Raw genomic sequence first — 23,559 nt, 5'->3', positions numbered from 1 at the left:
AAGCAGGTAATGTTGAAAGACAGCGGCAAGCCCAAAGTCTCCCAGGATGCTTTATGGCTGAGTGCATAGATCTGAACCCAGGACACCTGTATCCCCATTCAGATGCACTAGCCACTGCACCCCACTGCACCCTTTGCAATCGTGTTATGGAGGATGGCTGGACGAAATGTTACTTTGTCAAACTGAAAGATTTATGGGGCTGATCCAACATCCACTCAGATTAACCCAGTTCTTTCCTCTACCTTCCGAAACATCACCCACAGCCTATCAAAGCGCTCTTGGAGAGGTCAGATTGTAAAAATTAAATTTCATTAATCACTGGAAAAGAAGGTCAGGATTAGAGGTGCCTGCCTTCATTCCTGACCATGTCTCTCTGCCCTGCAGCAATGTGGACCATAGCTGTCAACTTTTCCCTTTAAGGGAAATCCCCTTATTCCAAATAAGATTCCTCGCAAGAAAAGGGAAAAGTTGACAGCTATGATGTGGACAGTCCACAAAATGGGGACTTATTTCTGCTTCTTCAATGGCTCATAAACAAGTCCTCCGAGCGGCATACAAAGGAAGCAAAAGCAATGATTATACCATTAAAAACCCTCAATAAATCTTTAAAATGCAAGCCAGCATAAAGCCCAAGTACATAAGACCAGCAAGGTAAGATTCAGATGCTCTTGACCTGCATTGGCTATTTAACTCTGCCTCCAATGCACTCTCACGACTGGTTTGAGAAGCAGTGAACCTTTCCAGGTCTGCTCTCATACCTATCCTGTTGTTTCTTATGAGATATTGCACTTTAAGAATATAAGAAGAACCAGCTGCTGGATCAGGCCAATGGCCCATCTAATCCAGCATCCTGTTCTCACAGTGGCCAACCAGATGCAGGATCAGAGCACAAGAGCCCTCTCTCCTCCTGTGGTTTCCAGTAACTGGAACTTGGAATCAGTGCTGCCTCCAACAACGGAGACATAGTCATCCTGGCTAGTAGCCATCAAGAGCCCTTTCCTAATTTGTCTAATCCTCCTTTCAAGCCATCAAGTTGGTGGCCATCATTTCCTCCTTTGGGAGAGAGTTCCATAGTTTAACTATGGGATGCGTGCAGAAGTAGCTTCTTTCCTTTTTCCAAGCCAACTTCAATCCAAATTGGAAAAAAGAACACCATTGTTGCATGCATACACAGCCACTGCTCATCTTTCTCCTGAAAGACCCCTTAGCTCTCTTCCCACCGATGGTTTATCAAAGCATAAGGTAAAACACATTCCTCCTCTTTCCCAAGCATGCGGCTGCTGTTTTTCCTTTGCATCTACTCTTGCAAATAAGAGAATCCTTATTAAATACAGGTACAAGAATTGATGCTTTTGAATTATGGTGCTGGAGGAGACCCTTGAGAGTCCCCTGGACTGCAAGAAGATCAAACCTCTCCATTCTGAAGGAAATCAGCCCTGAGTGCTCACTGGAAGGACAGATCCTGAAGCTGAGGCTCCAAGACTTTGGCCACCTCATGAGAAGAGAAGACTCCCTGGAAAAGACCCTGATGTTGGGAAAGATGGAGGGCACAAGGAGAAGGGGACGACAGAGGATGAGATGGTTGGACAGTGTTCTCGAAGCTACCAGCATGAGTCTGACCAAACTGCGGGAGGCAGTGGAAGACAGGAGTGCCTGGCGTGCTCTGGTCCATGGGGTCACGAAGAGTCGGACACGACTAAATGACTAAACAACAACAAGGTATCTTTACATAGGTACAAGTGTTTGTGCGAAGGGCTGTACACCCCTTGATTTGTATATTGTGTAAACAGGCACACGTACTGCACAGGTGTTGGGTGTTACATGTGAACAGCTACGTGAGTATACACCTTGACAGTGGGATCGCAGATTGCGCATGTCTTGAATGTAATGTGCAGATAACCCCCGGTGTGATCAGAGCGTCAGGCTCAGCCTAGAGAAACCCAGGGCAAATCCCCACTCAGCCACGAAGCTCACTGTGTGACTCAGGGGCAGTTGCTTTTTCTTGACCCAACCTACCTCACAGGGTTGTCATAAGGATAAAAATGGGGATAAATGTAATCAAGTAAATAAAATTCCTAATTAATACCCCCCAATGGGATAGACTTTGAAAGGTATCCACCTTGCTTCCTCCTTCCCCTAAGAACAGGCTGGCCAGCCATCCCCTTTTTTAAAATTAAAGCTTTATCTCCAGAGAAACCAGCTTTTTACAGCATGCTGAGAATGCAGGCAGAGCAGGTTTGCAGAACGATAAAATCGTAGAATTGGAAGGGACCCCACGAGTCATCTAGTCCAACCCCTCTGCAATGCAGGAATAAGCCGAAGTTGCTCTTGAAGACCCAGGATTAGGGACAGTTTTTGTTTTTTTAGTTGACAGCACCCTACCTAAGAACCACCAACTCCAGTTACAGCTGCTATTGTGTACAACTTGCTGGTTTCCCAAAGGCATCTGGTCAGATACTGTGAGAACAGTATGTAGGCTCATCTTATGTGTTTAACCTGGGTTTCCCAAACTTGAGTCTCCAGCTGTTTTTGGACTACAACTCCCACCATCCCTAGCTAGCAGGACCAGTGGTCAGGGATGATGGGAACTGTAGTCCGAAAACAGCTGGAGAAGCCCAAGTTTGGGGAACCCTGCAAGGATGAGGAAGACTGTGCTCTCTCAGCCTGGGAAAACATGGGCAAGAAGGTAGGTGAATGCTTCCCATCTCAGCATCCTGGAGAAATTAAAGGCGCAGACATAAATTCTGGGTGAGGAAGCTGGTAAGGCAGGCTTGCTTCCAAGTGAAACCGAGCAGCATGTTCGACAATCCTGTTTTAATTATTAGATTGATCTCTTATTTGACCTAGATAAACAGAAGCAAAGCAACCTCCTTAGATCCAGCCTAGATCTGCCTCTTCTTTGATGCAATCCTGCCCTCCACCCAGTTATGAATATTAGCAGGTGATTCAGTTTCCTCTTATGACAAGCTTGCCCCTGTCTGCAAAGGACTCGTTCAGCCAAATGAGTCAATTTGTGGGTGCTTTCAATTGGGTAAACCATCATTCCCAGACAGACTAATCTACCTGTTCAACGAAGGTATGTCTTTCCACAAACAGCAGCTATGCCCAGGTTGCATTTTGGGAAGCTGGGTTCTGAAGGATCAGTGCTGCAGTTACTTAGCCAGATGGTCGCTGAACCCAGAATCCCCAAGGCACTCAGTTGTTTGCTTTCTGCCAAAGAAACCATTCATAAAATCACACCTGATTTCTCGAGCCAGATAAAGGAGTTCAAATTTGCTGGAGACGCCATCCTCTAATCAGAGAACCATCCCTCTAATCCAAGGTTAGGACCTTAGAACTGGGCACAAGCTAACAAAATGAATTTCAATAGGGACAAAGGTATAATTCTGCAGTTAGGCAAGAAGGACCAGATACACAAATATATGATGGGGGACACCTGGCTTACTAGCAGTACATGTGAAAAGGATCTAGGGGTCTTGGTGGACCACAAGCTTAACATGAGTCAACAGTGTGATGCAGCAGCAGCAAAAAAGGCTAACGCTATTCTAGGCTGCCTCAACAGAAGTATCGTGTCCAGATCTAGGGAAGTGATAGTCCCACTCTATTCTGCCTTGGTCAGACCACACATGGAATACTGTGTCCAATTCTAAGCACCACATTTACAGAAGGATGATGACAAGCTGGAACGTGTGCAGATGAGGGCAACCAAGATGATCAAGGGTCTGGAAACTAAACCTTATGAGGAACGCTTAAAGGAGCTGTGTATGGTTAGCCTAGCAAAGAGGAGACTGAGAGGAGACACGATAGCCATCTTCAAATATCTTAAGGGCTGTCATCTGGATTATCATTTATTTTTGGACCCCACTTTTCTCCGAGACGCTCAAGTTCTCAAATCTCCCCAATTTTATTCTCACAGCTGCCTTGTGAGGTAGGTTGGGCTGAGTGATAAGGAGTGTTTTGGGGTCACCTAGAGAGCTTCATGAGGATTTAAACCCAGTCGTCCCCCCAGTCCTAGTCTGACTTACATTCTTAAATCAGCAGTGCAGAATTGTTCTTTTGTTGAGGACCACACTCCCTGGATCAGAATCTGTCAGGGGCTGAATGGCAGTGGCACCATCTCTCTCTCCTGCCACCTGTCTCTCTCTCCTCCCCCCCCCCCCGCCACCCCTTCATTCTTCACTTCTCCTGCCACCCCCTTCTCTGTTTCTACCTCTCCCATTTCTGCCTTTTTCCCTCACACGTGAAACTAGGCTGAGTTTCCTCGGGCTTACAGACTGCGAGCTACTACACCACACTGTCTCTCAGAGGAGGGGACAGGTGAGCCATGCTGCAGTAGCTCCCTGTATCCAGGGCTTTTGAAGGAGTCAGCATGATTTCCCAGAATGCACACTGGCTACCCTACTGCATCATCCCCGTCCTACTTGTACTCTACCAAATTATCCCCATTTTACAGAGGAAGAACTGAGCCAGGGGTGTGGCGGTGGCGAAGCCATCGTGATTGGAATGTTTGCATTTTGGCCTCATGGCAGTCTGTGTGGGCATGGCCTCTGTTGCGGGATAGAAGACCTCCTGGAATTTGTTTGGGACAAATGTACAGTTCTCCACTTAAGGGACAGAAGTGTAAATTCCCTGGCTACCTCTAGCAGAACTCCCCACTGCTGTCTGCGGAGTGCTGCAGAGCTACTGTTCAGAAATGGAAAAGTACTGGGTGCATAAAGAGAAGAGGGTTGACTTTGTGTTGAGGTTTCCTAGCGCACACAGAGGTGCCAAAACAAATGTGCGGATGCCCGTTTCCTTGAGAGTAAAAATCAGACCATGCAGTTCCAAAGAACAAACTGGGTTCAGCCCAACACATTTTGCCGCCTGAGGCCGAGAACCGTTTTGCCCACCACCTCCCAATATACATAAGCGGAGTGGAGAGGCAGTAGAGTCTTATTTCAACAGTGGCAACAGGATCATAGCAGGCTACGTTGGTGATGGGGTGTTGCACATAGCTCTGAACTCCAACAGTTGGATAGCCAAGGAACCAAGACCATTAGGCTCATCTAGCACAGTATTGTCTACACAGATCAGCAGTGGCTCTCCAGGGTTCTAGAGCACAAACTCTTCCTAGCCCTACGTGGAAATGCTGGGGACCCTCTCCACCCAAAGCTCTATAATTCCTCACACCTGACCAACAACAGAACCGGCCTACTGTGTTTTCTGCACTTGGAACATCCAGAATATTATTAGAGGCACCTCTCGTTTTCAAGGCTTGCCAACCGCAGACAAGTAAACCCATCCCAACCCCTGAATATAATATGTGCTCCTCGTTTCAGGATACCGCCATTCCACAGCATTCCACACAACAAAAGCCTGCTAAGATGGTGTTGCCGGGGGGGGGGGAGAGGAAACGCATCACTGAAAACAGGGGACAAATCAATACACAGATTTGCCTATGTGCAGACGCTCATTAACAAACAACAGGTGTACTCATCATCGAACCACAATGCGTCTCACGATAGTTGGGTAAGAATGGAACCACAGATCAGGTAATCTGTCACCTGTCCAGGTACTAACTAGGGCTGGGTGATATATTGATATATTGTGCAAAACCAGTTTGACGTCCATATCACAGAATCACAGGGTTGGTGGGGGGGACGACCCTGAGGATCAACTAGCCCAAAATGGAGGAATATGCAGTTGTCCCATTATCAGCACCACGCTCTAACCAACTGAGCTATCCAGGATGCTGCGATTTCAGTTTCATAATTTTTGAGCTGGCTACATATCTTGAATCGTTTATGTGTGTGTCTGTGCACTATGCAAAAATCACAATGTGGGGGAAACCGTGAAGCCAGCCAATGCCACTACAGTGGACGCTCGGGTTATGAACATGATCCCTGCGGGAGGCACGTTCACAACCCGCAGTGCTGCGTCTGCGCATGCGCGGATTGCGATTTGGCACTTCTGCGCATGTGTGAGCGCCGAAACCCGGAAGTAACCCATTCTGGTACTTCTGGGTTCACTGCGATGCACAACCCGAAAACGCACAACCTGAAGCATCTGTAACCTGAGGCAAGACTGTACTTAGCGCAATCTCGTTTCAGGATACGGCCATCCCACAGTATACCCATCCCCAGTATACCTGAAGGAGCGTCTCCACCCCCATCGTTCTGCCCGGACACTGAGGTCCAGCGCCGAGGGCCTTCTGGCGGTTCCCTCATTGTGAGAAGCAAAGCTACAGGGAACCAGGCAGAGGGCCTTCTCGGTAGTGGCACCCGCCCTGTGGAACGCCCTTCCAGCAGATGTCAAAGCGATAAACAACTACCTGACATTCAGAAGACATCTTGAGGCAGCCCTGTTTAGGGAAGTTTTTAACGTGTGATATTTTACTGTATTTTTGGTTTTTATGGAAGCCGCCCAGAGTGGCTGGGGAGGCCCAGCCAGATGGGTGGGGTATAAATAATAAATTATTATTATTATTATTATTATTATTATTATTATTATTATTATGGAGGATTGTTCTCTGTAAAGTAGGGTGCATGGCTACCCAAACACCTAGGCATCTTCTTTCTTTGGCCCCAGTGGAGGCCAAATCCCATCAGGATTCGTGAAGCAGAAGACAAGGAGGCCCTTTGCTAGTTAAAACCAGAGCCAATGAGTGGCAGAACCAACTGATTCTTACAGTCATACCTCATGTTACGTTTGCTTCATGTTACGTTTTTTCAGGTTGCTTCCCACGGCAACCTGGAAGTACCAGAAAGGGTTAATTCCAGGTCTCGCTGCTCGCGCATGCACAGTAGCACTAAATCATGCTTCGCACATGCGCACAAGCACCAAATCGCACCATGCACCTGTGCAGATACGGCGCTTCAGGTTGCAGGTTTTCATGTTGCGAATGGGCCTCCGGAACGGATCCCGTTTGCAACCAGAGGTACCACTGTACTTTTGTCCCCATACTCCTGTTCACTGAGTTTTGCAAAGGCAACATGGAGACAAAGGAGGAGGCATCTGGTGATCCCCCAAACTGGCTGCAGTGAAGGAGGCAAAAAAGTGAAAGCAGACCGGGAGCAGTGTCTGGTCTGCTCTAATGAAGCAGACTCCCTTGTGCAAGCTGACACACAAACGTTTTAGCCCATGGAGCTTGCAATTTTCACCACCACTCACCAGGCCGACAAACGCTTCGTCTGCTTTGTGCCTCTGCGCTTCAGACTGCTGTTAAACACACAGGCAGGAAACTCAGGGCAGAGGGAAAAGCAGAAGTCTGAACCACAACTCATCACCTCTGGCAGATTCCACATCCCAATGAAATGCCAGGAGGTCGCCTAACCGCCAGCAGACGCCGCGTCCACACAGACTGCCATGAGGCCAAAATGCAAACATTCCAATCACAATGGCTTCACCGCCACCACACCCATGGCTCCCTTGCTTGCTCTGCCTCAGTTCTTCCTCTGTAAAATGGGGATAATTTGGTAGAGTACAAGTAGGACGGGGATGATGCAGTAGGGTAGCCAGTGTGCATTCTGGGAAACAATCCTGTCTCTTTCAAAAGGCCTGGATATAGGAAGCTGCCGGATATGGGAAGCTCATCTCACGCTTCCTCTGAGAGGCAGTGTGGTGTAGTAGTTAGCGTGGGGTGGGCAGTCTGTAGCCTGAGAAAACACGGCTTAGTTTTAAGTGGGAGCGAATTAAGCAGAAAGGAGTGTGGCAGAAGGGGTGGGAGAGAAATAGAGAAGGGGGTGGCAGCAGAGAGAGGGGGGGGGAGGCAAAGGGAGGGAGAGAGAGAATATTCCCAGCCCACCACAGCCATGTAGCCTCTGACAGATTCTGATCCCGGGAGTGTGACCCTCAACAGAATTCCTGATTTATTGTGTGAGTCAGATTAGGACTGGGGGGGAGAAACCGGGTTTAAATCCTCATAAAGTTCTCTGGGTGACCCCGAAGCACTCCTTATCGTTCAGCCCAACCTACCTCACAGGGCAGCTGTGAGAATATAATTGGGAAAGGGGAGGCTTGAAAACTTGAGCTTCGCGGAAAAAAGTGGGGTCCAAATGCAGTTAATGAGAATCCCCTCCACTCCCCCCTTATTGCAGCGGACTACCATGAAAAGCCTTGGCGTTGATTTGGTGCTTAATGTGCATCAAAGCTGTCTCAGGTATATTATCTTAGGAACAGCTGCCCACCTGGGTCTGTGAGCAAGTCCCCATTCAAATTTCACCCTAATCCTGAACTTCCCTAAAGCAAGAGACAGGCAGTCATTCCTTTGGGGTTTTTTTCCTGAATAAAAGTTAAAACTGATGCCTAATGCCTACACTCATCCCATTTTTTAATTTTTATTTTGGCTTCTCTGGTAAACACAATTTGCAGGGTTTGCCTGTTTTTTTTTATTTTTGACAGTGCTTTTCATTTCATATTTCATGAGACCGCAGCACAGAAATGTTTTCCGTAAATCAATAAGCAATGGTCCCACCTTGCAAGGTTATTGTGAGCATTACTCAGACAAAGCGCACGATAACTGAAGCACTCAAGAATGCAAAATGTGGTCAGCGTTTGTTCTCAGATTGCCCCAGAAGAGAAGCAGCCCTGGGCTCTTTGATGTCGGAAGATAGGAGGGATGGCGGTTAGAGAGACCCGGCAATGATAAGGCAATCATTTGAAGCCAGCTGCCCTATCTGAGTCTGTCTGATCCGCAACCAGAAAGGTGTCTGTCACCTGCTTGCAGTTTCCTCTTTGGTTCCTTTTCCTGGTCTGTGTTAGGCACAGCACCAGCAAGTCACAACACAGCTAGAATAACAGCAGAAACCAAGAAAACAGGACACCTCTCCTGATCTTCTCCATCACCATCTTGCCTGGGCCTCCTTCCTTTCCCATCTCTGGACCTTCACCTCCACTCAGCCAGAGATCCAAACTCAGCTCCAAACTCTGCAACACAACAATGTTATGTCTGGCTTTCGGGTTGTTTGGGAACTTTTGCAACGAAGGCGGAAAAGAGCTAAAAAAAATAAGAAGTATGATTCCATACTACAAGCTTTTTCCAAAGTCTTGCAGAAGGCGCAGTCCAGACTCTGCATGCCTAGGGTTGCCACCTTCTTTTCTGAAAGAGCTCCTGCGCTTTTAGCAATCGGGTGACGTGGCAGATACTTTTTTAAACAGAAGATGCTTCTTCCCTAGCTCATTGCCCAGAAAAGTTTCAGCTGCTAAGTGCCTGCGCATTCAAAACAGAGGAATCCCAACTAAGGAGAAAGTTGGCGAGCTCAACAAGATTCAGCCCTGCCCTCTAAGGTGAAAATATCTCCAGGAGCAGGACTGGAAATTTTGAGAATGGGAAGACCTGAAAGACCTACTTTGTGTCTTACACTAGAGTGCCAAGGTCCATGAATCAGAGGCAGGTGCAAATACGCACACTTAAATTTAAGGAATTGGGTGCCCCAGAGCTCATTCTGAGCTTGGGAATCTGTTTGCACAGTCCTTTCATGCAGGTATCTGCCAAGGCCCTTTGCACAGGTGGGGAGGCTAATATTGACCTCCTCACCCTGCTTTTGTTCCTCCTTGCCATTTCTACCTGCTTTTTCAGACACAGATGGAAAGAACATAGGGACACAGGAAGGTGCCCTGCACAGAGTCAGACCATTGGTTCATCTTGCTCAGTATTTGCCCTCCTCCTGGGATAGCTCAGTCGGTAGAGCATGAAATTTTTAATCTCAGGGTTGTGGGTTCGAGTCTCACATTGGGCAAAAAATTCCTGCATTGCAGGGGGATGGACTAGATGGTCCTCATGGACCCTTCCAACTCTACAATTCTATTATTCTATTTTCCACACTGACTAGCAGTGATCTATCTCTCCAGGATTTCAGACAATTGTCCCTCCAAGCTCTACCTGGAGATGCCTAGGACTGAACCTCCTTCATGCAAGGTCTGCTACTGAGCTAAGACCCTTTCCTAACATCATCAAAAAAGAAGAAGCTATTGCTACATCAGAGGCATTGTGGGAAACTTCAGCCGTGGCTCCCAGACAGAGCTGTCGGCAGCTGCCGCCGCCGCCAGACTGAAGCAAGCCCACCGACATAGGATGAGCCCCCACTCAAACTTGGATCTGGCTCTGCAGATCTAAACCTACCTTCAGCCTGCTCAGTGGGCAGTTTGGTGGCTAGATGGACCAGTGATAGAATACGGAATAATAAGGCAGTTCCATATATCTTAACATCCTTCTGCATGGAAACAGAGGAAGTTGCCTTGAGTCCATTTAGCACAGTATGGTCCACACTGAGTGGCAGTGGCTTGGTGGGGTCTTGCATAGGGGACATTCCTAGCCCTACCTGGAGATGATGCTAAGAATTCGAACCTGGAACCCTTCACATGCAACCTGGATGCTCTACCATGGAGCTACAGGCCTTCCCTAGGCAGAGAGGAGGAGGAGGAGGAGGAGGAGGAGGAGGAGAGGAGGAGGAGGAGGAGGAGGAAGAAGAAGAAGAAGAAGAAGAAGAAGAAGAAGAAGAAGAAGAAGAAGAAGAAGAAGAAGAAGAAGAAGAAGACCATCTTTCTTGTCCATCACCAAGGACCTAAGAAGACCCAGTGGAGCAAGCAAAAGACCTGGGTAGTCTACAACAATAGCCAATGGGAAGCCAACACACATACACACACACCTCATTTGTAGCATCCAAAGCACCCTGATCTTAAACCCTTCCACTTGGCAAAAAATCCCACTGGTTCCCATAGCACTACTTCCCAAGTGTCTTCAGCACTGGAGACTCACAGCCAAGGCCACTCCGTGTCTGTGTGGGTCCCTGGGCAAAAAAGAGAAGATAAAAAAGGGAGCCATCTCAACCCATCACGTGCAGCCTGCACATTCCCTGCACACTCAGTACAACACAACAGGGAGACCAGACCGTTCTAACTCCTGTGGTCCTTCGCCCACCTTCTCACTGGTCTCCTAAGGACTAGAAGAGGGTGGGTTAGAAATTACACCCAAGATCTCAGCTCAGTAGGCCCTGGAAACATCATCCATGGGACACAGGAGCATAAGAAGCTGCCTAAGTATTATCTGCACCCAATGGCAGTGGCTCTCAAGCCTTACGTGGGACCTTCAGCATGCTCTACCCCTGAACTATGGCCCTTACCCATAATAACCCTAGAAAGGCAGCTGTCTTATACTGGATCAGACCGTCAGCTCATCCAGCACAACGGCTTCTACACTGATCAGCTCTCCAGGGATTTCAAGGAGGCAGGATGCTCCCAGCCCTACCTGCCAGGGATTGAACCTGGAGTCTTCTGCAAGCAAAGCAGGTGCTCTGTGGCCCTGCCCTGGACCACGATGACATGGATAGCTCAGTTGGTAGAGCATGCGACTCTTAATCTTGGCATCGTGGATTCGAGCCCCACGTCGGGCAAAAGACTCCTGCGCTGCAGGGGGTTGACTAGATGATCATGGTGGTCCCTTCCAACTCTACAGTTCTGCGAGTCTACCCATGATGGCCGTGATTGTAGTAGCAGTGGAGAAAGCCTCTCCTCTCCCTTTTCTGCCTGACATGGCAGTTGTTAAAGGTGCAGAGGTCTGCTGCTAGAAGTCGGAAAGGCAGGAGATCTGAGTTTTCATTCTCTTCTGCTTTCTTTCTTTCTTTCTTTCTTTCTTTCTCTCTCTCATACAAACACACACCCAGTCTGCTTGCATATACAGAAAGAGGCAGTTCTGCATTTACTTCTTTCTTTCTTTTTGTCACTGTTAACCACATCCGGACTCTATTAAAGTTCCTGGCGCTGGATAAACAATGTAACTGTCGCGTGCAGCCGTCTGAAAATAATTGGATTAGCTAAAACATATCAGCTAAATAGAGACAGTCCCTGCTCAGACAGTCAGAGTAAATGTCACCCTGGAAAAACCCTGAAAACTGATCTGACTCACACTGGACAACATCTACTTGCAGGAGTCTCAATGAGGAAAGGAAGAACGTGGGGGGAGGAATAGGGGAAAGGTGAGGGAGCGACTTATTTTGATCTTTGTTTAATATGCAAACTGCCTGGAACCTAAAGGCATTCATTCCGAGACCAGCCCCACTGATTTTGGTGCATATTTCCCAGATTTTAGTACAAAGATGGAGGGAAGGGGAGGAATCACAAAACAGAAGTTAGTGTTGCCAAGTGTCCTGCTCTTCTGCACTTAACAGCAGCTTGATCTACTGGTCTAGCTTTTCACAGCAGGGAGATAAACATGGTGATCAGCTAGCAGCTGCAGATCCAAGCTTCTTGTTGAAACCACAATGGCAGTGGGTGGTTAAAAGGTTGGCAGGCCTGGATTCTGAACACAGTGCAATGTAAGGATGTCCACACAAAAATCAACAGACTTGAAGCTGAGGTCCCACTCACACTTATTAAAGAGTAACTGACTCCTGAACAAGGATGCTCAGGACTGCACCAAAAAAAAAAAAAACTGCATATAATTCTGCTGTGGATCATGGCCATTTACTTGCAAGCAAGTCCCAAAGGCCTGCTAAAATACACTTTCTAGAAATTGTGCTGAGCACTATTGCCTCCCTGGGTGAATTTGCTTTCTTTCACTATATAGCCTATAGATTATGAAATATTTTGGAGACAGACCCAGATCAGGCAGTCTAAACAAAACTTCCCTCTTTTCTTAGGTAGTTCCCCTTCTCCCCCTCCCTCCCACCCCCAAAAGAAAAAAAAAGAAACCAACTTAAAATAAGCTCGCTCCTGGGATCTGGGAAAAGAATTGGGGGAAGTGCAGAGAGAGACTTTTGAGTGGGGAAAGTGAACACAGTCCTATCCAGTTTTTTTCTCTGCATAAGGAAGTCACTGAACCAATAAATAACATTTCCGGAACACATTAGGTTTTTGTGGTCCCCCAACAACACCACACACACACACACACACACACACACACACACACACACACATTCTCTCTCTGTGCATGTAAAAACCAGCTTTCCAGAAATGTTCAAATTAGCAGCAGGTAGCTTCAAGTGAATTAAAATGAGTTTCTAAGTTTAGCAAGCAGGTTGGGAATGAGGCTTACACAAGAGCAAGAGGAATCAATGAATCGTGCATTCTGGTTTTGCGTGTCTGCTTACAAAGAAGAGAGTCCTTGGGGGAAAAAACAGCAGAGGAAAAGCGAACCGCCTGGCTTACACATATGCTAAATGGGAGTTTGTTAATTTACGGTTTATTAAACCATGTCATAGTGTTACGTGTGAATCCTGCTCAGCAGCTTAACCATGGTTTGTTTACTGGTAAGAAACCACAATCTGAGGCCATGGTTTATTGTGGGCTTTTGAACCATGGTGGATTCCATGTAAAACCACTAGCTTTCCTTAACTTTGGTTTGTTTTATCTCCCCCACTCTCACCACACTGCAAAGGCATGAGGCAGGAGCAGCAGCTGGAAAACAAAACAAACTTTGAAGAAGCAAGCCATGGTTTGTTTGTGGAGAGAACTCATGGTTTATTTGTGCTTTTATCTCATGTTTTTATCGCGTGGGATCTTTTGGTGAAAGGTTGGTATATAAATCTAATAAATAAATAAAATAAGTTAACCTATGGTTTGTTCATCCATGGCTCAAACCATGGCTTAGAATCATGTGTCAAAGTTCCACCTGGTGTGTCAATTTCAGCTAAAACAGCCAAAGCAATTGCTGTTTTAAGCCGTAAGTGGATTAGGGCTGCTGGACAAATGCACAGACTCTTACAGATTGCCAACTGACTGGAAAAATACACTGGCCTGGTTTGCTCTTGTGCCTTTGCCAACCAGTTAAAACCATTCACAATAGTGGATAAACGTGAGCCTCTCCTAATGTCTACTGCAGCTAAAAGGGGTCAGCTACCGAGCCAAGCTAAAAAGTTGGCAAGCATATTGAATGTAACAAGGATGGGAAACTTGTGGCTTGCCAGATGTTGCTGAACTCCAGCTCCCGTCAGCCCCAGCCACCATACCCGATGGTCAGGGATAATGGGAGTTGTAGTCTAACAACATCTCAAAGTTCCCCATCCCCAGTATCTGTTCCACATTCTCTCTCTCAAGTTTCACTGTCATATCTGTTTCACTTAATGTTCACGGCGCAGGAACGCCCAGCCAAAAAGTGTGTATATGTGGCTGAACAGCCATTTGTGGAGGTGTGAAAATGGAGTCCATTAGATAGGAGTGAAATCTCTGCATTAAATGGGTGCATTGATCCTTAATCACCCATCAGAGTGGGGTGATGTCCTATGCCATGGGTAGGCAAACTAAAGGCCCAGGGGCCGGATCCGGTCCAATTGCCTTCTAAATCCGACCTACGGACGGTCCGGGAATCAGCGTGTTTTTACATGAGTAGAATGTGTCCTTTTATTTAAAATGCATCTCTGGGTAATTTGTGGGGCCTGCCTGGTGTTTTTACATGAGCAGAATGTGTGCTTTTATTTAAAACGCATCTCTGGGTTATTTGTGGGGCATAGGAATTCGTTCATATTTTCCCCAAAAAATATAGTCCAGCCCCCCCCCCACAAGGTCTGAGGGACAGTGGACCGGCACCCTGTTGAAAAAGTTTGCTGACCCCTGGTCCTATGCTATATTTGGCTCTAGAGAATTTGGGATTAGCCCCCTCCCATGAACATCAGGACCGCCCCACTTGTTGAATGTGTGGGGCTGGAAGTGATGTTTTAGCTTAGATCTGATTCAACTCTTTGCTCCTCTCTCCCACGAGGCAAAAATCAAAAAGGAAGGGAAAGGACTGACCTGTAGAATATGGAAAACATTTTTAATCACTACCACCTTGTACAAATCTTTCTGAACCTAGGAGTGGGGTGGTATGAGTGAGTGAGGTTTAGCACATGTGATAATAAGGAGAAAGCTGAATCACCTATCCAACATGTTTATTCAGACATGGATCCAATTAATTTCATGCAACTCCAGAGCAATGCAATTGTAAGAACTTTGTCTCAGACGAACATTTCGTCAAAATCAACAAAGTTTGCTTCACCAGCTCCCTAAACAAACACGCTCAAAATAGGGTTTTTAAAATCTGGGGCAACTCATGTCAAGCCAAGAAAACTGGCATTTCAATCAATTTCAGCAAGGATTCCAAGTGCACTTACTCGGAAGTAAGTTCTATTGAAATCAATAGGACCTACATTTCAGTAAGCGTTAACGGCCCTTTGCTGTGGGAGGGGGAGAATCCAATCCACTTTATATTCAGAAAAAATAACTGGGGGAAGAAAAGGAAGTCAAAATTGACATAATGTAGTTAAACCAGCATAGTTTGGTTTAACCATTTTGCAAACGGTGAAATTTGGATCCCTGGCCGAAGAGATTTGTGTCTCTAAATGCCAGAGGAACCGATATAAAATCAAATATCTCTGTGTATAAAACGGAGAAAGTGCATAAGCCCTGCAAATATCAAAAATTAGTTGGCCTGCTGAGTTTCCTGGAATCACGTTCAAGATTCCCTCTTCTGGTAAATGATCCCCATTAAAAATCAGTTGAGTTTCTCATGTGCAAATGGACAGAGTGAATAGTGAATAGCCTGGGAGAACCTGAGGCTCATGTCACATTGTAAAAGCTAACCCACCCCACCTTTGGTCAAGACCTGACTGGGAAACCAGCAGGAAGCCCACCTTAGCTTGTTCTTATCTTTCTAAAGGAAGAGCAAAATATAGCAACTGTTGTGGAATGCAAAAGTGTTTTAGGAAGAAAGGTTCTGTGGTATCTGCTTGATCCCTTTGTTGACCTTTGCATTGCCAGAGTTTGCTTTCTGCTTATAACGATCCTCGGCTTCTTTTTAAAAATAAAACAAGAGTTGGCTTCTAACCCGTCATCCATTTAGCACCTTTCCTGCACTGGAAGCTCTTTGGTCTGAATTTGCAGCTGAAAACCCATACAACCCCCCCCTTCTCCCTATATGATTATTCCTCCCAGTCCTTAACCTTTGCTCAATTTTTAATTTAAAAAAAGTCTTTCCTGAACCTGAAACAGAAGCATTTATGAATCCGTCAAGGACCCTACCTGTGCTGGAACGTGCTTTTGGCCTGGATTTGCACCCGAAACCGGTCGGCGATCCCCCCAGCAGGCTGCTGGGAGGGAAAAGTCCAGAGCCGTATTCAGGGACGTAGGAAGGGTAAGTGGAGATGGGGTGATGAGCTGAGGAAGAGGCCCCTCCTAATGAGGCCATGCTGCTCCGGGAATGAGAAGACTCCAGCTTCATGGTTTCAGCCAGAGACACCTGGTACTTAATGCACTCTTTTTCCTCTTGCCGGCTGGACCCAGTGGAGCCTGGGGTGGAGATGGAGGGGTCCGGGGAGACATCTTTGGGAGGGGTCGGCGGGAAGGTGAAGAGGTGTGGGCTGGAGTGGCCCGCAGACAAAGTGGAGGAGGACGCCGGAGGGTAGACGGAGAGAGGTCCAGGCGAGCTGTGGTGGATGGGGGTCTTGGAGAAGGGGCTGAGGTTCCATGGGGCGGTGCTGTGGTGGCTTCCCAAAGCCTTGCTCCCATCCAGCCAAGGGAGAGAACCATGCAGCAATGGCGGGCGGCACACCTGACCACCTGGTAGGACAGAAAGACAAAAGCAGATCCCCATTAGCCAACGTCTCCCCAAAGGAGGTAGGGTGGTGGGACAGCTTAGGGACCCGTGAGTCAGATGGGCTCAGTTGCAACAGAGTCGGGCCAATAGTCCATCTAGCTGGGAGTCATTTTGGACTCACAGCTGTCCATGGAGGCACAGGTCCATTCTGTATCCAGGGCGGCTGTCTACCAGCTCCATCTGGTACACAGGCTGAGACCCTACCTGCCTGCGGACTGTCTCGCCAGAGTGGTGCATGCTCTAGTTATCTCCCGCTTGGACTACTGCAATGCGCTCTACATGGGGCTACCTTTGAAGGTGACCCGGAAACTTTAACTAATCTAGAATGCAGCAGCTAGACTGGTGAGTGGGGGCGGCGGCCGAGACCACATAACACCGGTCTTGAAAGACCTACATTGGCTCCCAGTACGTTTCCGAGCACAATTCAAAGTGTTGGTGCTGACCTTTAAAACCTTAAACGGTCTCGGCCCCCATCGTTCTGCCCGGATGCTGAGGTCCAGCGCCGAGGGCCTTCTGGTGGTTCCCTCATTGCGAGAAGCAAAGTTACAGGAAACCAGGCAGAGGGCCTTCTCGGCAGTGGCGCCCGCCCTGTGGAATGCCCTCCCATCAGATGTCAAAGAGATAAACAACTACCTGACATTCAGAAGACATCTGAAGGCAGCCCTCTTTAGGGAAGCTTTTAAAGTTTGATGCATTACTGTATTTTAATATTTTGTTGGAAGCCGCCCAGAGTGGCTGGGGAAACCCAACCAGATGGGTGGGGCACGAATAATAAATAATAATTATTATTATTGTTATTGTTAGCTCAGTATTTTCCATAGGCAGCGGCTCTCCAGGGTTTCAGACCAGGAATATTCCCAGGACTGGCTGCCAATGCTAAGAACTGAATCTGGGACCTTCTGCATGCAAAAGGGGTGCTCTCCCAGGGCTCCAGTCGAGGAATGCCTTGAGTACAGATCTGCTGGCAACCCAAAACGGAAATCCCTCGATCGATTCGAGATTTGAGGTTCACAGGGAGGAAGCGTTGGCTACCATGTGCAAAACAGAAGCGTTGCCACCCACCTTCTCAAACCCAAATGCCAACACTTTGAGTGCAAGACTAATCACACCCAAGCGCTTGAAAGCCTCTGCCTCCTGCCAGTTCAGAGGAGGTGGCATTTACTTAGCAGGAGCCGTGGAAATCCTGCTGCCCTACCTTGGGCAAATGTCTCTTTTGCCTCTATAGCTGGGCTAGCTCTGCTCAGGATAAAAGTCTGAGATCAGAAGTGGAGAGGAATGGCGATGGTACCAATCCAACTGACACTGCAATTCAGTACAGGGCTACTCAGAAGTAAGTTCCAACAAGTTTAACAAATTAAGTGTGAATCAAATTGCCGCCTCTCTCCAGGGCGGTTGTCCGATAGGACTACTTTGGAGCAAATGTGACGGGGTATTGTGTCTTGTCTCCAACATGACTCATGCTCAGAATAGGCCCATCAACATCAATGAACGTGACTAACTTAGGTCTATTAATTTGAGTGGGTCTTCTCTGAGCAGAACCCATTTGGGTTCTGTGCTGTGTTCGCACTCAACCCCTTCAGCTGTTATTTTTAGAAGGCAATAATGTTGCTAAAATTAGGCGGTGGGACTAGTGGATTTCCATAGACGCTCCTCTACCTTTCCCCACATCACTGTGGGGATCATTACTCCAAACGCTAAATGATCTCTCTCAGTGTTTAGAGGTCGAGGGGAAAATTTTTTCACTGAAGGGCCACATTCCCTCATAATACAAGCTTCTGAGGGCCACATGACAGTGGTGGACGAGGCTACAGAGGATAGAGCCTTTGTCCAACAGGCCATGCAAAAGCCAGAGGTTTTGAGACACAGACACCTCTCTCCATCCAGGCACAAAGGGGCATTCTCAAGAGTTCAAAGCCATATGCCATGCAGTCAAAAGCATTCATGGAGAGTCAGAAGTGGTGCTGGTATGGACCAGTGAGGGATATGGACTGGGGAGAGCTCAACAGAGGTTTAGAGAGATCTAGAAGCTGCATTTGCCCTCCCTCCCCAGGCCTGAACATCCTCAGTTCTCATAAATAGGTTCCCACACGACATAATCCCAGATGGAGTGTTACCCCAGTATTGAAGCAAAAGACAGCAGCAGAGAATAGAGAAAACAAGAGGCAAAAGTTTGAATTGCTGCATAAAATTGCTGCATTCAAGTTGCAAAGCATATTCCAACAACAATCTAATAGGTCAAGATACCAGATCTTTTGCTTTAAGAATATTTTGTTGGTATTATTAAAATACAGTGGGAAAATTACATAAACCTAATACTTGATTATTATTTTTTTAAAAGCAGTCTGAGGTTTTCCTCCCCCTCTCCATGTTTTAAAAATTAATCTACTTACTTGGAAGCGAATTCTCAGTTCTAGTCAACAAACAGAATAGAGGCAGGTGTGTTAGAGTAAATATGTTTCAAGATGAAAAGGAAACAGACATCTATGTAGAAGGCAGGCTCATTTCAAACTGGTGGATTTTATCATCCATTACTGATTTTATGATGGCGTGTAAATTGAAATTAAATTCAACAAAGTGGTAATTGTTTTTCTCGGAAATGTGTGTTGGATTAGGTCAGGCCCAAAGACAAACTCTCCAACACTCAGATCTCAAATTCAAGAGTTGGAAGTACAACTTTTTGGAATAAATGGGACTAACATCTACATCTTCAGGCTTGGGGGGGTGTAGGTTTCTGACCCTAAACCCCACTTAAATCCTAAGGCTAAACATTGACAGGCAAGTACATTACATTGATTACTGTGGAGCTTAAAATACTTCCAAGTAAAAAATGCTTAGGCTAGGCATGAGCACACAACACATTCACCTCTGTATCTTAAATACAAGTTGATAATAGAATCGTAAAATTGTAGAGTTGGAAGAAACCCTCGGGTCATCTAGTCCAACCCCTTAAAATTCTGGGTTTAGTTCAGTGGAAGTTTCAATGGTGTTTAATGATTTATTCACACCTGACATTTTTTTAAGTGTACGCCTAAAATGTAGCAGTGTAAGGAAAGGACCTTAAAGATGCCCTCTTCAGTATTGCGGCCAACTTTTCGACTGGACACTGTAGCTGTGCCTTTAACAGCAGGCTTTTGTTGCACAAGCATTAACAGGTGAGAATGCTGTCGTACCTCTCTACTGTGTCGGGCTGCCTTCTGCTCAAGGCAGAAGAGGAAGCCAGCTCACTTCCTTTCTGATCAGTTGGCAACCCTGCTGGGTCAGAAAGCCCAGGACCACAGGAGTAGGTAAGATAACAGAGTTTGCTCTGTGCACTATGTAAAAGGGCCCTTCCTTCTGTTTACCTGCGTGTGTGTGTGTGCTTCTTAAGAAGGTGAGAAGACAACGGTCTTACACACGCTTCTCTAGAAGAATGTCGCGAACGTGGATAAAATGTACCAGGAGCTAAGTTGCCTGTGAACACGCGCACAGGCTCCAATTCGGTGTTTACACTCTCACACGGACTCTAAGGTAAAGTGTAACTGAGAACAATCGTTCCTTGTTGGTGAATGATCCCCTTCAGATTTCCTTCTCTCTCTTCGCAATGTTCCCCACTCACCCCCCTTGGACAAATCAATCCCCGCTAATGGGCCTTCCCCAATCAATCCTGCACGGCTTCTTGAACCAGGAGGCCACGTGAAATTGACAAAAACCCATAACGAGGACTCCCCACCTTTTGCAAGATAGCAGGGGGAACTTTGCAACAGCATCGGGCAGGAGGAATAATCACCCAGTTAGGCCAGAAGGATAGATTTAAGCCAGACTTATTTCAGCTCCCTACCTCTTGAAGCGCTGATTTTGCCTGCCCATACCTTTGTAATACATACGATTCTAATCATTTAATTTTTATCCTGCACTTCTCCCCCAAAAGGAGCCCAGGGCACTTAAATCATGTTCACTAGAAAAATCAGCCCAATGCATTGGAGTTGGGACTTCAACAACCTGATCCTAAGCTGATCTACTCAGATGTAAGACACCTCCGCTCAATCAGTCTTAGTTCCTGCTAAGTAAATGCTGGATAAGGCAGCCGTCCTATCACACTTTACTTGGGACCAAGCCCCATGGACTTCAGGGGGGTTTACTTTTGAGGAAAGGTGTTTAGGATCATGCCTGCACCACGCATAAATCAAGTTTCAAACCTGTGCCATACTTGGAAGGAAAAGTGGAGCAATCTTCAGAGAGCAAACACTGCACATCTTTTTAAATGGGCTTTAAAAATTCCTGGTTATTATTAAAATATCCTGTTTCAGACCTTGCAGGCTCCTTTCCAAGAAAGCCCTATGCAGTCCAAAATGCTGCATATTTACTCAGAAGTAAGTCCCATCAAATTACTCCTAGATAAGCATGTATGGGTACCAGCAAACCTGGCCTGGTGTACGATTGCAAATACAAAATACCTGTGTTTCCACAGTCGCCTCCTTGTGCTCAGAGGGCATTACTCTCAAGTAGACACATATGACATTACAGCTTTCAGATTGCAACTAGCATCTTGTTGAAGCCAATGAGAAACATTTTAAGACAACCTGTGGCTGACTGGGTGGCAGTCCCCTCCCACACACAAATTACCATGCTAAATCCAAGTACTTGGAAGTATTAATTCAATTTAATAGGTTTACGATCGAAGCAAGAAAGGCAGTTTTCCAGTATGTCGTTCAGCGACACATGCCAAAAGCTGACTGAAAAATGTCTTTTTAGAAAAATTATTATTATTATGCAGAATTACTTGAGCAAGTTTTTCCTTTTCCTTTCTTCTTCACACACCCCCCCCCCACCAAAAAAAGAAACCTCTGTCAGTTAGACAGCTCCAAATTTTACTTTTTCCACAAGAATTTCTCATGGTAGCTGTTAAAAGTTTCCTGAGTCTGCCTGTGTTGGCTTTTGAACCAGAAAACTATCCAATGATCCAAACTGAGGCGGTTCTCCTTTTTACACTTCCTATTCAACTCAAGGGGACTTACATCTGAGTAAACATATACATGCTCAAGCTTAAGGCATTCACACAGAGAGAAAGAGGACATCTTTATTATATGTATTCTGAAGCAAGAACATCCCATTCAAATCAATGACTTCTACAGTTTCCCAAGTTAGGGTTTTAACAGGGTCTCTCCCCAATCCTAACCACATGCTAAGGTGCCTCTTAAATCCATGGGACTTCCTTGCAAGTAAATGTAACCAGGACATTTTCCACAGAGAGGAAAAATCAGACAGGCATTAACTCCTTTTAAAAAATGAGTTCAGGTTGAGGATCTAAAAACATCTTACCTTTTATTTTAATTGACCAAGTTGCAATTGACTGGGGGGTTGAGCAGTCTACTCTAATGGGTAAACGGAGGGGGAATCTGCAACTTTTCAAGCCAGCTTTCTCCTGTAGCTGTTTAGTGATATTGTGAATTATTCGGAGAGTTCAAATATACAGAGACGATTCCGAGCGGATAGATAGTTGCAGATTTTGCAAGCACAACTACCTAAACTCTTGCTTTGTAACCAGACTTTGGGATGAAGAACTCAAAGTTCTGGAGCAAGCACTCTCCAGCCACCCAAGTTAAGCTAGGATCTTTGTTTTTAAACCCACTGGCGTCCCCCTGCCTGCTACGCAGCCAGAACTAGATCTTACCAGGTTCGTTTTGGAAGTCAGTCCCAATTAAATCAAGGGTGAAGCAGCAACAAGCAAAACCCCGAAATTCTTTGGCTTTTGCGGGGGTGGGCGGCTTGGATCTGTTTGCCCAAGAAGAGATAAACTAGGCAACTTTCACAAGAAAAACGAAATAGCCCTCGTAAGCTATTCTGCCGTGTGTGCATATTGTTGACGGTAGGGGCGAGGGTGTGTTTGAAAAGGGACCCATTTTAAAATCGAATGGGTATTTCGGAACAATGAAGACTCTTCTGAGGGTATGGAGAGAGATTTTCCTTCTAACCCAGTTTAGTCCTCAGGTGTGAAAACGCTCTTGGGCAAGCAGCGTCAGAGTCACTCAAATTCACGTTAGATCAAAGCGATTGTTTTGCAACTCGGAGGGGAAGGGTTAACGATATTTTGAAATGTCTTGTAAAGACTAACAGCGGGGCACGGCAATTACTAATCAGGGATTAATATTGCTCATTCAGTTCCCCGGAGGCGGAGGAGGCCTGTTTTTGCTCTTTAAAACATTTGGGGAAATTTAGTTCTCTTCCACCACCCCCAACTTTATTTCCCAATTTTTGGGCGAGGGAAACCAGAGAAGGGCTTGAAAAGGGAGAGCTAAATCTGCAGCTGGAAAAGTTTGGGGTTTATTGGGGGGGATGAATATATCTCTGAGATATATATTCACAAATATTATTCTTTCTCACCCACAATTTATCGTGCTCTCCTTAACTGCATAGATACATTCCTGCCTACTGCATTCATATTTCTTCACCCTTTTAAAAATTCATTCTAGAATAAAATTTCACAGAGAGAGAGAGTGAGTAAATTAAGCCTTTTAGAAAGACCAAACTAAGTGGGTGAGTTCGGGAGCCACACAGAGCACCTCAGGGTGAATGCTAAATCAAACAGGAATGAGCACGACCCAGCCCAAAGTTAAATACTTCTATAGTAGTTGGCTTGGAGCAGATTGTTTAGCACACGGTTAAAGACTGCAATCGCTGAGAAATTAAAGGGACCTGCTCCTGGGGAAATAGGTAAGAGGCTCGGAGTGCAGTGTTGACTTGGAAGTAAGCTCCATCAAACTCAGTAGGCCTATTCTATTTCTATGTGTATATTTAAAAAAAAAAACTTAAGAAACTTTTGACTTGCATGTGTTTTGTTGCCATCCCGCTTGAAGCATTCTGTGTCACTCCGAAAACTGGCAGGCCACATTGTCAAACTTGGAAGGTCCTGACAAGGTGCTATTGTATTGCTTCTGTGAATATTCAGTACAGATTCATACATACTAATGGGACGAAGTCCCAGGGAGACAATCATATCACTTATTTTCCCTGACAGCTTTTAATTCTAACATCTCAGC

The 23,559-nt window shown here is 46.2% G+C and overlaps 1 protein-coding gene across 7 annotated transcripts in view; it reads right to left on the bottom strand.

Annotated features, from left to right (window-relative positions):
- GATA3 (GATA binding protein 3) overlaps positions 1-23,559 on the bottom strand; it is a 75,326-nt gene that overhangs the window by 30,932 nt on the left and 20,835 nt on the right. For all 7 annotated transcript variants that reach the window (XM_081880075.1, XM_081880077.1, XM_081880076.1 and 4 more), the window contains exon 3: positions 15,970-16,506. In XM_081880075.1, the coding sequence (XP_081736201.1) occupies positions 15,970-16,506 (537 nt within the window). The remainder of the gene's footprint in view (positions 1-15,969; positions 16,507-23,559) is intronic.

Source organism: Podarcis erhardii (assembly GCF_964252035.2).
Source record: "Podarcis erhardii genome assembly, chromosome: 10".
In the NCBI taxonomy this organism is placed as follows: Eukaryota; Metazoa; Chordata; class Lepidosauria; order Squamata; family Lacertidae; genus Podarcis; species Podarcis erhardii.
The sequence above is the reverse complement of the archived record's forward strand: the minus strand, read 5'-3'. Positions and strand labels throughout refer to the sequence as shown.